The sequence below is a fragment of the Panthera pardus genome, unplaced genomic scaffold, assembly GCF_024362965.1.
Source record: "Panthera pardus isolate Hobbes unplaced genomic scaffold, ASM2436296v1 HiC_scaffold_6, whole genome shotgun sequence".
Taxonomy (NCBI): domain Eukaryota; kingdom Metazoa; phylum Chordata; class Mammalia; order Carnivora; family Felidae; genus Panthera; species Panthera pardus.
The window spans coordinates 36,616,750-36,632,659 of NW_026526991.1; the positions used below are offsets into that span (position 1 = coordinate 36,616,750).

Here is a 15,910-nt window from a genome sequence, read left to right on the forward strand (position 1 = left end):
GGAGGGGTGCTTGATTGTAGGTCAGTGGGAGTGTGAAGTTCCTGTGTCAGAGACTAGGGAGCTGGGTAAAACCATTTCCACCTGCCGTGTGCACGTGCACACACAATGATCCACCCCAGTAAGCTAAACAGTGCCACCTACTGGAGAACGGAGTCATTATACCAAGCCCCATCCAATTGTGCCCTCCAAGCACGTCCCCCAAAAGATGGCGGGGGGGGGGGGGGGGTCACTCCATGTGCTGCTTAGTGGATGGACTATAGAGAGCTTCATAGTTTCAGTTCTAGGGGAAACTGGCTGTAACTTCATTCAGGTTTCATTCTCTTTGATGGTTCATTTATTTGTTCATTTTCTTTTGTTCTGTTTTTGCTTAAATTGTTTTCTTTCTTCTCTCTTTTCTTTCTCTTTCTTGGATACAGAAAGAGAAAAAATTATTTTTTACTTTATTTTTTATTTAAAAATTTTCGTATTCTAATTCATTTTATTTTTATTCTATTTTATTCTATTTTTTAATTTTTAAAATTTTTCTTACCTTTTTCCCCCCTTTTCCTTTTTTTCTATCAAGTTTCTTTCAACAAGCAGAATGAAACACACCTAGGATCTAGCTTCCTTTGTTTGATCTTTGATTTGTTTTTTATTTTTAATATTTAATATTTTATTTTATTATTATATTCTCTTCCTCCAAAATGACAAAATGAAGGAATTCACTCCAAAAGAAAGAATAGGAAATGACAGCCAGAGACTTAATCAACACAGATATAAATAATATGTCTGAACTAGAATTTAGAGCCATGATAGTAAGAATACTAGCTGGGGGTGAGAAAAAGCATAGAAGACACTAGAGAATCCATATCTGTGAAAGTAAAAGAAATAACACCTAGTCAGACTGAAATTAAAAAATGCTATAACCGTGATGCAACCTCGAATGGATGCCACAATGCCAAAGATGTGCAAAGCAGAGCAGCAAATCAGCAATACTGAAGATAAAATTATGGAGAATAATGAAGCAGGAAAAAAAGGGAAACAAAGGCAAAAAGAATATGATACAGACTTAGAGAACTCACTGATTTATCAAGAAGGAATAACATCCAAATCATAGGAGACCCAGAAGATGAAGAGAAAGAAAAGGGACATAAGGTTTATGTGAACAAATTATAAAGGAAAACCTTCCTAATCTAGGGAAGGACACAGACATCAAAATCCAAGAAGCACAGGGAACTCCCATCAGATTCCACAAAAACCGACCATCACCAAGACATATCATAGTCAAATTCACAAAATACACAGACAAGGAAAAAATTATGAAAGGAGCAAGACAAAAAAGTCCTTAATCTATGAGGGAAGACAGACCAGGTTCACAGCAGACCTATTTACAGAAGCTTGGTGAGCCAGAAAGGAGTGGCAGAATATATTCAACATCCTGAACTGGAAAAATTTGCAGTCAAGAATTCATTATCCAGCAAGGCTGTCATTCAAAATAGAATGAGAGATAAAGATTTTCCCAAACAAAAGCTAAAGGAGTTCGTGACCATTAGTTCAACACTGTAAGAAATTTTAAGGGGGATTCTTTGAGTGGAGAAAAGGCAAAAACAAACAAACAAAAAGAACAAAAGCAACAAAGACCAGAAAGGACCAGAGAACATCACCAAAAACAACAACTTTACAGGTAACACAATGGCACTAAATGCGTATCTTTCCGTACTCACTCTAAGTGTCAATGGACTACACACTTCAATCAAAAGCCATAGAGTAATCAGAATGGATAAGAAAACAATATCCATCCATATGCTGCTAACAAGAGACTCATTTTAGACCTAAAGACACCTGCAGATTGAAAATATAGGTATGGAGAACCATCTATCATGTTACTCGTTGTCAAAGGAAATCTGGAGGAGCCATACTTACATCAGAAAAACTAGATTTTAAAATAAAGACCATAACAAGAGGTGAAGCAGGTAATATATCATAATTATATATATATATATATATATATATCTTAATTAAGGGGCTTATCCACTAAGAAAATGTTACAATTGTAAACATTTATGCCCCCAATATGGCAACACTGAAATATATAAATCAATTAATCACAAAGAAACTCATTGATAATAATACCATAATCGTCGGGGACTTCAATCCCACTTACAGCAATGGAGAGATCAGCAAAGCAGAAAATCAATAAGGAAACAATGGTTTTGAATGACATACTGGACTGGATGGACTTAAAAGATATATTCAGAACATTTCATCCTAAAGCAGCAGAACACATTCTTCTTGAGTGCACATGGCACATTCTCCAGAACAGATCACATACTGGTTTACAAAATTAGCCCTCAACAAGTACAAACAAGTACACACATGCAGTGTGTATTTTCAGACCACAATGCTATAAAACTTGAAATCAACCACAAGAAAAAACTTGGAAAAACCATGAATACTTAGAGATTAAAGAAGATCCTACTAAAGAATGAATGGGCTAAATCAAGAAATTAAAGAGAAAGTTAAAAAGTACATGGCAGCCAATGAAAATAAAAACACGATAGTCCAAAACCTCTGAGTTGTGGCAAAGGTGGTCCTAAAAGCGAAGTATATAGCAATCCAGGCCTTCCTAAAGAAGGAAGAGAGGTCACAAATACACAACCTAACCTTATACCTAAAAGAGATGGAAAGAACAGCAAATAAGCCCAAAACCAGCGAAGACGGGAAATAATAAAGATTAGAACAAAAATCAATAATACAGAAATCAAAAAACAAAACAAAAAATAATAGAACACATCAATGAAACTAGGAACTGGTTCTTTCAAATAATTAACAAAATTGATAAATCCCTAACCAGACTGATCAAAAAGAAAAAGGAAAGGACCCAAATAAATAAAATCACAAAAGAGAAGAGATCACAACCAACACCACGGAAATATAAACAATAAGAGAATATTATGAGCAATTATATGCCGATAAATTGGGCAATTTTAACCAGTAAAGCAATTGAATCAGTAATCAAAAATTTCCCAACAAACAAGAGTCCAGGGAGAGATGGCGTTCTGGGGGAATTCTACAAAATATTTTAGGAAGAGTTAACACGTATTTCTTTAAAGTTGTTCCAAAAAACAGAAATGGAAGGAACACTTCTAAACTCATTCTACAAAGCCAGCATTACCTTGATTCCAAAACCAGACACTAAAAAGGAGAACCCACTAAAAAGGAGAACTACAGACAAATTTTCCTGATGAACACGAATGCAAAAATTCTCAACTAGCCAATCGGATCCAACAATACATTAAAAGAATTATTCACCATGATCAAGTGGGATTTATTCCTGGGATGCAGGGCTGGTTCAATATCAACAAATCAATGTTATACATCATATTAATAAAACAAAGGATAAAAACCACATGATCCTCTCAATAGATGCAGAGAAAGCATTTGACAAAATACAGCATCCTTTCTTGATAAAAACCCTCAAAAAAGTAGGGATAGAAGAAACATACCTCAACATCATGAAGACCATATATGAAAGACCCACTGCTAATATCATCCACAATAGGGAAAACTGAGATCTATCCCTATAAGGTCACGAACATGACAGGGATGTCTACTCTCACCACTGTTATTCAACATAGTGTTGGAAGTCCTAGCTGCAGCAATCAGACAACAAAAAGAAATAAAAAGCATCCATATCAGCAAGGTAGATGTCCAACTTTCATTCTTCACAGACAACATGATACTCTATGTGGAAAATCCAAAAGACTACACCCAAAAACTGCTAGAACTGATACATGAATTCATCAATGTTGCAGGTTATAAAATCAATGTAAAGATATCAGTTGCATTTCTATACACCAATAATGAAGCAACAGAAAGATATCCAGAAATTGATCCCATTTACAATTGCACCAAAAACCATAAAATACCTAGGATAAACCTAACCAAAGAGGTGAAAAATCTATACACTGAAAACTATAGAGAGCTGATGAAAGAAATTGAAAAAGACACAAAAAATGGAAAAACATTCCATGTTCATGAATTGGAAGAACTATTGTTAAAATGTCAATACTACTCAAAGCGATCTACATATTCAATGCAATCCCTATCAAAATAACACCAGAATTCTTCACAGAGCTAGAACAAACAATTCTAAAATTTGTATGGAACCAGAAAAGACCCTGAATACCCAAAGTAATGTTGATGAGGAAAACCAAAGCTGGAGGCATTACAATTCTGTAATGCTTACAATTCTGTAAGCTGTATTACAAAGCTGTAATCATCAAGACAGCATGGTACTGGCACAACAACAGTCACAAGGGTCAATGGACCAGAACAGAGAACCCAGAAATGGACCCACAAACGTATGGCCAACTAATCTTTGACAAAGCAAGAAAGAATATTCAATGGAAAAAAGTCTCTACACCAAATGGTGCTGGGAAAACTGGACAGTGACATGTAGAATAAACCTGGACCACTTTCTTACACCATACACAAAAATAAGCTAAAAATGGATGAAAGACTTAAACATAAGACAGGAAGCCATCAAAATCCTAGAGGAGGAAACAGGCAACAACCTCATTGACCTTGGACGCAACAAGTCTGGAGGCAAGGGAAACAAAAGCAAAAATGAACTTTTGGGACTTCATCAAGATAAAAATCTTCTGCACAGTGAAGGAAACAATCTATAAAGCTAAAAGGCAACCGATGGAATGGCAGAAGATATTTGCAAATGACATATCTGATAAAGGGTTAGTATCCAATAACTATAAACAACTTATCAAACTCACCACTCAAAAAACAAATAACCCAGTGAGGAAATGGGCAAAAGACATGAATAGACACTTTTCTAAAGAAGACATCCAGATGGCTATCAGACATTAAAAAATGCTCAAAATCACTCATCGTTGGGGAAATACAAATAAAAACAACAATGAGATACCACCTTACACCTGTCAGAATGGATAACATGAACAACTCGCAACAACAGATGTTGGCGAGGATGCAGAGAAAGAGGAGCCCTTTTGCACTGCTGGTGGGAATGCAAACTGGTGCAGCCACTCTGGAAAACAGTCTGGAAGTTCTTCAAAAAATTAAAAATTGAACTACCCTATGACCCAGCAATTGCACTTCTATGAATTTATCCAAAGGATACAAAAATGCTGATTCAAAGGGGCACATATACCCCAATGTTCATAGCACTACTATCGACAATAGCCAAAATATGGAAAGAGCTCAAATGTCCATCGACTAATGAATGGACAAAAAAGATGGGATATGTGTGTACATACATACACACACACACACACACACACACACACACACACACACAATGGAATATTACTTGGCGATCAAAAAAAATGAAATCTTGCCATTTGCAACAACGTGGCTGGAACTAGAATGTATTATGCTAAGTGAAATAAGGTAGAGAAAGACAAATATCATATGATTTCACTCATGTGGAATTTAAGAAACAAAACAGATGAACATAGGGGAAGGGATGCAAAAACAAGACATAAAGAGAGGGAGACAAACTATAAGAGACTCTTAAATACAGAGAACAAACTGAGGGTTGCTGGAGGGGTGTTGGGTCAGGAGATGGGCTAAATGGGTGATGGGCATTAAGGAGGACACTTGTTGGGATGAGCACTAGGTGTTATATGCAAGTGATGACATCACTAAATTCTATTCCTGAAATCATTATTATACTATATGTTAACTAAATTGGATTTAAATAAATAAATAAATATAAACAAAAATATAAATAAAAAATAAATTTTAAAAGATTAACTTGACAAAACAATAATGTGCTGTATGAATTTGAAGTTATTTATTATGTAATATTTCATATAAATAAAAGAATAAATGTAGTCTAAGAATGAAGTTATGAAGCACAACAATAAATAGCACTTATCTTAGTTGGGTTATCACAGGGAAGATTCTACAACAAAGATTTAAGTATAACTGAACTATCTGGGAGGGAAAGAAACACTGGTAGGGAAGTAGATAAGAGAAAAGGAGAAAGAAAGGCAGCTCAGTAAAAGGTATGCTATTAAAAAAGATACCACTTTAGGGGCACCTGGGTGGCTCAGTTGGTTAAGTCTCCGACTTTGGCTCAGGTCATGATCTCACACTCCGTGAGTTCGAGCCCCACACCGAGCTCTGTGCTGACATCTCAGAGCCTGGAGCCTGCTTCAGATTCTGTGTTTCCCTCTCTCTCTGCCCCTCCCCACCTCATGCTCTGTCTCTCTCTGTCTCTCAAAAATTAAATATTAAAAAAAAAAGATACCACTTTAGCACAAGCTGGATTTAATCACAATGGGAAACTGAGAGCTAGTGTAGACAACATAGTTCACAATCATCTTACCTGAAATGTTAAGGAGTTAATGTATCTGCACATCAACTTGTATCAATCATTAATTCAAGGCTACTCACGGGGAGGAATTAATTCCCAGAACTTGTATACAGGTAGTGCTTGCTTTAGCAGTCAGAGAAAACCGATAGGGAAAAATGCAGATACTGCCAGGTAGAAGGCAAGCTGGCACACTAATGAAATGCCTGAGAAAATTTAGGTTAGACCTCCAACAGTATCTGCTATAACAATGAACCAACCAGCCACCCTATGAATGAGAATGAGTATTTCCACTGTGCAGGACTATGTCTTCCTTCCATATCTCTCTCGTTGCTTCCTCGACCAGCAGTAACAACTATTCTCAAATTATTGTTCATGATTCCCCTGCTTCTTTAATAGCTTTTTTGTATGTATTTTTTCCATTAAGAATATACCATTATTTTGCTGAAGAGCTTTAAAAAAGTGGTACTAAAAAATATGTAGTCTTCTGTAAATTTTTTAGTTTTCCATTCAATTCTATGTTTCTTATGTTTAGCCATATGAGATGTATTGCAGTAGTTTAAATTTTACCGTGTAATTGCCCCTTTTAGTCCAGCTGAGTATCACTGCCTGTTACTGATCTTGACAGGTACTGGTAGGTAGGATACACTAGAAAAAAGCTGAAAATTAACTGCCTTAGCTCTTGCCTCTGACCCCTACCCTAGAGATCTAGGTTGCCACAAGTGGCTCTGGATGCCTAGCCCAAGCTTTCATTGTTTTCTAGTCGCCCTCAAACTCTCCACAAGTCTGGAAGAATCCATGGAAAATATTCTAATACCCAAAAAAACTGAAGGAGGGAAAATTCTCTACTACTCCCAGAGATTGTTCTTGTAGAGATAAGAAAACTAATTTACTATTTTTTATGAGCCAGGGATAAGAAAAATAACTTACTATTTTTATAGGTTAATATAGGCAATCTTTGATTTTAATTTAACATCTGTTTTTACACATTACCATGTTTCCCAAAAGCTACTTTCACAACAGGAATGCATTGTGATTCTCCAATTTCTAACACATAGTTTCTTTGAGTTACTATAATGAGGCAGGTACCCCAGACCACAGCTTGGTAATCCACCTCCTCAGAACACCCAGTGGCAAACAATTTTGCCAAATGTCATTATCATAATGCTGCCTCAAGTTGGAAACATAAGAAAGACAATTTTTTTTAAATGTTTATTTCTTTTTGAGAGGGAGAGAGAGAACAAGCACGACGAGCAGGGTAGGGGCAGAGAGAGAGAGGGAGACAGAATCTGAAGCAGGCTCCAGGCTCTGAGATGTCAGCACGGGGCTTGAAACTCACAAACTGTAAGACCATGACCTAAGCTGAAGTTGGATGCTTAACCGACTGAGCCACCCAGGCGTCCCAACAAAGATAATTTAAAAGACTGAAATTTGTGGTAAAACATGAATAGTCATATCTTATTTTTAGTATAAATTTGTTATATTCACACTATATTGGGAAATGAGAGCACATATTTAAAACGTCTGACATATGTAACTTCAGCTATTATTTAATGACATTTAAATGCTAGACAGTGATAGTAGACAAAAAGATATGAATGATACAAAAAAAGGCAATTACCTTAACACCTGAAAATACAGACAAATTCTCTTACCTGCTTTATTCCACAGTAATCAGCAATACTGCTGATCAGCTCTGACATAACCTGAACTTCATGAGACTTTTTCAAATTCATAAACTCATCTGGTTTCACATTTTCACCTGAACAAAAGTAAAACAAAATTAAAATACTGCTATCAAAGGAACAAAATGTAATGAAAAATCATCAGTTAATGTTCATGTTTTCTGCAATTACATGTGACAATAACATATTCTATTGTGTCTGCATGATAAATCTCTATTAGTTTAGCTGCTATGAATCAAAATTTGAATTAAGAATACAAATAAGAAGATGACCCATAGAACATTATTAAAAATGTTCCTTGACAGAAAACACAATTAACTACAAAGGAAAGGACTGATAACTGAACTACAATGTAGGAAACAATGGGGAGATCTGTAACTAAGTTATTCTGTATAATTCATAAGAAAGATTGACACAAGCCAATCTATCAGTGCTCATGATAGAAAGTCTAACAATAAATTAAGAACACGTTGGAAAGATATACATATATGAACAATCTACTGCTTCTAGTACTAAAAAAATGCATACATACACATACACAAACACACCTACCAGTTCTCTGTTTTTGATTTCCTCGAAGGGCTGTAAGCAACTGTTCAAAAGGAGTACATATTCCCAAGTTTTGTACAGAATAATATCTCACAGCCAAAGCAAAGGCTTCCACACTCACCAGCTTCTGGGAAGTTTCACAAAATATTTGGGGAAAATTGGCAATACCTAAAAAAAATGAGGGTAAAAAGAAAAATGTTAGCAATAACTAGTTAATAGCTAACTTGGGTGAGATTTAAAAAATGAATGAAAAACACTGGATTTTTACAATGAATTACAATATTTCCATTTTGGTGTGAATTTTGAAAATATCTCTAATGACTCCATTATATTTATTATTTCGATTATTAGCTATTTGTAGCACCTGGTTTTCTCTTCGTGCTCACAATTATATATTTAAACTCTAAGTTAAAATGAGTCTCTTTTTTTTTTTTTTGTCCCAAAAGCCAAAAAAAAAAAGATAAAAGTTTAAAATATTGCTAAATTGCGGGTGCCTGGGTTGCTCAGTCAGTTAAGCATCCAACTTCAGCTCAGGTCATGATCACATGGTTCTTGAGTTTAAGCCCCACGTCAGGCTCTGTGCTGACAGCTCAGAGCCTAGAGCCTGCTTTGGACTGTGTCTCCCTTGCTCTCTGCCCCTTCCCCACTCGTGCTCTGTCTTTGTCTCTCAAAAACAAATAAATGTTAAAAATTTTTGAAAAAAAATATTGCTAAACTGTAGTCATTACATAATTTATGAACAGTCTGGCTGACCTGCGACTGTGAATTTAAAGGCAATCAGCCTGCATGCACTGCACGGTTATTCCCCGTGCACACTGCATGTAGAATGATGGCAATGTCCCCAATGGTATAAATGTTACTGTAAAAGAGCCCTGCATCATTTGCACCATGTAGAAATTTTGTGTGCATGTGTGTTCAGCGCACTATCAAGATGAGTTCAAAAACTACTCATGTTATATTCAGGTGAAAACAGTTCATTTTCTTCCCCTGGTCAGTTTTAAACCAGGCATTCTATAAGTTTATTATAGGAACTACCGATGATTTCCAAATGCTCACTCATTAAGAAGAGTATGGTCAACTGTCGTACTGTTTGCAAACATCGGGTACCTCTCTCTGTGTGAGGATCATGCATCCTTTTGAGCTCTAGTGTGGCCACATCTCACCAAAGTGAACTACGCCATTTTCAGACAGAAGTTTTAAGAGAATCAGAAAATTCACTATGCTTTCTATTCCCAGAACTGTAATCACTAAACATGTGTCAAGATGGAACCTGAGTCCTTGAATGAGGATGACACAGACATCACCACTGTCAAACTATGCTACAACATATAGAAAAGTAAACTTCATTCTTTTTAGTGACTGAGTTTTTAGGTTTATTACTGCAGCATAAGCTCGCCCATTCTAATGGGTACACGTATGTACACTGACAGATTTGCTTTTTATTCGTTCAATTTCATTTGTCTAGGGCCATTTTCAGTACATTTAATGTATTTAGGAAGCTTACAAAAAGGGCATTCCAATTTGTCTTTAGTGGTTCAAATAAACTCTTCAGATAGATTGGTCTAATTAAGTTCATTCATTGAAAATTACTTTAAATAATTTAAAAAAACCCCACACATCCAGTGTTTAAATGAAGTATTTAAAATGTTCACCTTACGAAATCACTTCTCAGCCTTTTGGCTAAGACCAAGTGTAGTAAAATGTTCACCTTACAAAAGAATGGTACAATCCAGGAAACAACTTTGGTTCTCCCAGAGAAACCAAACTATATGCTACGAAGTCTATTCTAGCATAGCTGACCCTCCATAGTTACTTGTAAAATTATAAAAGCTTATTTAAACACAAAGAATAATGATGCTCCTGACAAAATTTAAAAGAAGAAAATTGATGGAGGCTCTCAGAATTCTAAATAAAAACTACATGTTTAGATAGTATCTTTTTGAAGTTAATTAATATCTATTAAGATGTTGGTGATAATGTTTACCATGTTAATTAATAAGAATATAGTTGGCAGAGACCTGTAACTTCCATTTCTGAATCAACAAGATAGAAATATAAGCGATAAAATTACTATAGTGGATTTATTTAAGCTATATTTCACGTATTATAAAGTTCTTTGGATATTTTACAAACTGAATTTACTAACACAGCCAAAAGAAATAAAATCCACATCAAAATATTTAGGCATGATACAGAGGGGAAAACTCAGTCAACTATTAAGTGAGACTCTCAGGTTTAAGGGCAGTCTCAACATCCCCAAGTTCCAGGGCAGCAATTTCTTAGAGTGTGATAGAATAAGAGTATTAAATCTCAAAGTGCAGAGGGACTATTATACTAGTCAGTTATTGGACAATGTTGCCAACAGAAAGAAATGTTGATGTTTCTGTTGGAAAAGTAAAGGTTCAAGTCAACTTAACTATTCTACTGAAAATACTTGAAAAAAAAAATCCCAATCCAACCTGATCTAAATGTTGTTAATTTGCTTTTAATTATAGGCCTCAAAGTAATTTCAGAAATTTGGAAATCAAAATTACAAAACTATTATCTTTAGCAATGATTGCTTTAAACAAAAAAGATAGTGATCTGATTTAATCCATTAGTTTATGTTATTTAGGGTTACACCAGTTTATTCAGATAGTCTAGAATCTGTGAAAAATCTTTCTGAATTACAGAAATATTTCTAAAGATTCGGGGAGAGAGAGAGAGAGAGAGAGAGAGAGAGAGACAGACGTGTCATGTTCTTACCTTTGCTTCCATCTCTGAAACAGTATGTAAGAAAAGTTATGTGGCAATGGTAATAGTGTATGTGGTCCTCACAGTGCTTCTCTAAATACTTGTAGGAGCTTGGGTTTGGCAACTGGCAAAACAGAAACTACGGTGCTACTCAACTGATATTTACTTAATTATTAATTAGTTCAATTTTCTTACACAGAAAACTTTGTTTTTAAATTTGTTGCCCAATGTGCCAGCATACTATGTGGCTTGATTATTTTGTAAATGTCTCCCCCTACTGGAAGCACCTGTTCTGCTTGATTGCATGCTTTAACTCTTATTTTTGTACACCTAGATCACTATTCCACAGAAATTTCTTATAATGTAGATTAATTGGGCATGAGAGAGCAAGGGGAGCAAAGAGATGGGGAAAAGCTATTTTCTGTAAATATGAGATCAGGGTATCTCTAAGAATCTTTAAAAAAAAACAGCAGAGATCAATACACAAGGAAAGATAGAAAAGTCATATATACATGTTGGATTATAAAAATCTCAAGGTAGAGAAATGAATAATAACACTTCAAAACTAGAAATAGAAATATTCAATCAATATATTTACCTTGTACATATTTACATTTAATAAATAAAAATAAAGTTTCAAAAATAAATGTCTGTTATTTTACCTGAATGTTATTTAGCACTTTAGGGAAGACAGAATACTGTTAGGATTCACAATAAATCAACATTATAACTAACATTTATTGCTCATATGCTATGTGTCAGGCACCGTGTTCAACAGTTTACATTTAATGGAATAGTCTAATGAGGTGATTACATAGTGGCCTCATCCCCATTTACAGAGTAAGAAACTGCAACCTAGAGAGCCAGGTTCACACACACACCAAATGGCAAGGCACGTGAACCTTGCTCACAAATCTCACTTTGATTAGCATGCCACAGCAGTCAATTCAGTGGGCAACAAATGAAAACAGGGAAGACAGCAGTTAAAACCGCTCGGCAAATCTGACGGTCCGAATCAGGTCTAGCCAGAACTCCCTCTGGCAGAGGTGCATACCATGCATGGTAATATCTGAAGATGGCTCATATTCACTTTGCTATGTTCTTAATTCTTTCACTTTACTTCCCTCAACACCTCCCTCTACTGGAAATTATTTTAAGGTTTTGAAAAATTTAAAAAGTAACTTTGACACATAGAACAACTGATAAGTCTCTGAAAAGGAAATAATGAGGTTTTATAATGAGATCTTGTTGTAGTATCTATTTCTAAAAACAAAGCAACCCGACTCCTTCATGCCATGCTAAGCCAGCACTCAGCTGTAAAGCAACACCTTGGAAAGCAACAACACCTTGTACACGGAAGGCACTCAGTAAAGAGGGGATGAATGGATGGATGGATGAATGAATGAATGAATGAATGAATGAAAGAAAGCAACACTTTAATACACTCACTATTGCAGTATCACCAGCTATACTAGGAGAAACAAATTCTAAGATTCTGTGGTGGCAGTGATCACGGAGGCCAGTGGGAGGACTTCAGTAGCACTGCTGAGCCTGTTAGAATAAAATCTCATCTGAGCCCTAATGACTATAATCATAAGGTGAGATAAGAGCAATTTAGAACATTTAGAATGTGATACAAGATAGAATATAATTATGTGCTAAATTTTGAGGTTTAACTGTGTTATAGGAGTTAGGACAAAGGTCACTATTGCTATTACACAGCCTAGACCTGTCCCATGGTCCAGAATGTCAAGAAAAAAATCAACAGTGCCCTCTTAATAATCATCTTCAAAGGACATGGAAATGTCTTATATTCATTTGTACATGAATATCCTACAGATGCCTCCAATTCAAAAGGCTCAAAACTGAACTGAACATTCACATGCTCTTTAAATAATGTCTTGTTTAATGTCCTTGCTCACTCAGTGCTGAAGTTTTTCCATCATCTTAAATGCTCCCTGTGCCCTTGATCCACATATCTAGCCACTCATCAATATTAACATAAAAATGTCTTTCATTGTGGAATGAATCTCCCCATCCCATCCCCCATCATCACCACAAGGGTTCAAACTCTATTAGTTCCCACCAGTGCTACTGCAATAGCTTCACAGGTGATTTTTTTCTGATCGATAAAACTGCCATAAGCATAATAAGTGCTCAAAAGTGTTGCCTGAGTTCAATTGAACATGTTTCCTAAAATAGAAATTTACTTACATTCAATGCAAATTTAATTACATATTGTAAGGCTATAACTTCCACAACAGACTTAGGCTTTAATCTTTTATACTTGTTTAGTAGACTTCAAACCAAAGTTAAAGTCTGTCTTGCTGAACTGTGAAAATTATAGATAGGATGTTTTAAATTTTATGAATGTTTGAGTATCTCCATAATCCTGTCATTTATATAAGGAAGAAAATAAAATACATAATGTTGTTTTTTTTTTTTAATTACTTTATATCATCCAATTATGTCTAGGAAACTTTTTGCATATGCTACTTCAGGGCAATTTCTGGTTGCATATGAATTGAAACAGTATGTCATTCAACATGTAAACCACACTCTCAGAAAGAATAAGGTAAAATTAACAAAGAATTGACATTCATGTTCTCACTGTGCCAATATTAACATCATACTGAATGTTTAAAGTACATGTAACCATTTCAAAAGTATTTTCACATTTAACTAGTTATTTGTAACAATAAAATTAAATATAAAAATGGGAAAAACTAACCACATATTTTAACTGTAAGAGACCATTTTCATAGTTTAATTTGAAGGCAAATAAAAATATTATACAAAAATATAGCAATTTAGAAACTGATGTGGTAAATTAAAAAACAACAACAACAAAAAACAAAACAACAGCAAAAAACCCTGATAAAAAGATCAACAATTCCAAGGTGTTTTCTATGTGTGAGGTAATAACTAAACCTCAATAAAGCTAATTTGAGATTCAGTTATGGGACATGTGTCTTAGCATTTACAAAGCATATGGACAACAAATGATCAATGAGGATTCCAGGGGCACAGAAATCCCCAGTGACAATTCTGAGACGCCACATAGGATGTGCTTACTCAGGTCTCTGCACTTGTTTTCAACTCTGTCCGAGACCATCTTCTCCAGGTATTTTCATGGCTCACTCTCACTCCCTTTAGGTCTGTGCTCAAATGTCACAATTTCAGTGAAAATTTCTCTGATAACTCTGTTTAAAACTGCAACCACGGGGCACCTGGGTGGCTCAGTCAGTTAAGGGTCCGACTTCAGCTCAGGTCACGATCTTGCGGTTGGTGAGTTCCAGCCCCGTGTCGGGCTCTGTGCTGACAGCTCAGAGCCTGGAGCTGCTTCAGATTCTGTGTCTCCCTCTCTCTCTCTGCCCCTTCCCTGCTCTCTCTCTCTCTCTCTCTCAAAAATAAACATTAAAAAAAAATTAAAAAAAAACTGCAACCACATTCAACCCTTACCCTCTCTGATCTTTTTTTTTTTTTTTTTTTGTTTAATAGCACTTAACACCATCTGATGTTTATAGCAAGTAAGATCCAAGAGGACACAGGTTTTTATTCATTACTGATTCCTCAGAACTTAGAATAATGCTTGGTACTTAAGTAAGTATTCAATGAATAAATGAATGAGCAAGAACTAGGTTTAAATTCTGTTTATCAGACTGTCTATCCCTGTGCGGCCATGAGTGATTTATTTATCTGCTCTAAGATTTGATTTATCCATAAAATGGGAGGAAAATACATATTTTATAATGTCATTAAAGAATACACACATACATATATGCATACAAATACATGTGAATATGTACACAAGAATTTGATGTATTTACACACATATGTGCATACATGTATACACACACACATATATACATATCACTTAATACAGAGCCCAGAACACAGTAAGCACCCCCCAAACCATGAATCTAAACTAAGTAACTAAGTATACTTAGGGTTTTGTCAGAATAGAAGGTTGAAAACACACAAATGTTTTTAGGTCCAGAATACCATATAGGATACTATGAAAGAAACCAAAAGAAAGATCAATACACATACCCAGTTCCTAAATGTGGAGCCTGCTGGGAGAAAAGAGGTTTGGATCTGGAACTTCGGTGCAAGACCTCCATCATTAGAATGAAGGCACAACTAGGGACAAGTGAGCTGCAACTTGAGACACAACAGAGGAGTCCAAGAGCCAACCCTGGGTTCCGCATTCTAGGCAGGATGACAACAAGAATTACTCAGTGTTGGGACCCCAGTGGTTAGCACTGGCTACCACTATTGTAGCATCAGCTTTAAAGTATAGGACAGAATTCTAATACTGACGATATTTCTCACTGAATTTAATGTGAAATTTGACAGGTAGGTTACAAGCTTGACTATGCCTTAAAGACCCGATGTAGAGTTTCAAGTTTATTAAGTTTTAATTTTCTATTACTGAAAGTCTCTATTTTCAGAAAGTAACCAAAGCCAAGAGATAGATTACTAGAAATCCAACCACTTAAAACTCCATTTAAAATCAGAAGTATTTAAAAGTAAATTAAATAAATATTTGTAAAGATTTTCTAAAGAATAAATTTTAAATTTAATAAATCAAATATGATTTTATTACCAA

General features: G+C 35.3%; 1 protein-coding gene across 10 annotated transcripts in view; it reads right to left on the reverse strand.

Moving 5' to 3' along the window:
* Nucleotides 1-15,910, reverse strand: part of METTL25 (methyltransferase like 25) — a 155,748-nt gene that overhangs the window by 122,097 nt on the left and 17,741 nt on the right. For all 10 annotated transcript variants that reach the window (XR_008419711.1, XR_008419712.1, XR_008419708.1 and 7 more), the window contains exons 2-3: nt 8,569-8,733; nt 7,987-8,093 (exon numbers count right to left, since the gene is read on the reverse strand). Coding sequence is in view for 4 of the 10 variants with exons in the window: in XM_053895816.1 (XP_053751791.1) it covers nt 7,987-8,093; nt 8,569-8,733 (272 nt within the window). In the remaining 6 variants the exon portion in view is untranslated. The remainder of the gene's footprint in view (nt 1-7,986; nt 8,094-8,568; nt 8,734-15,910) is intronic.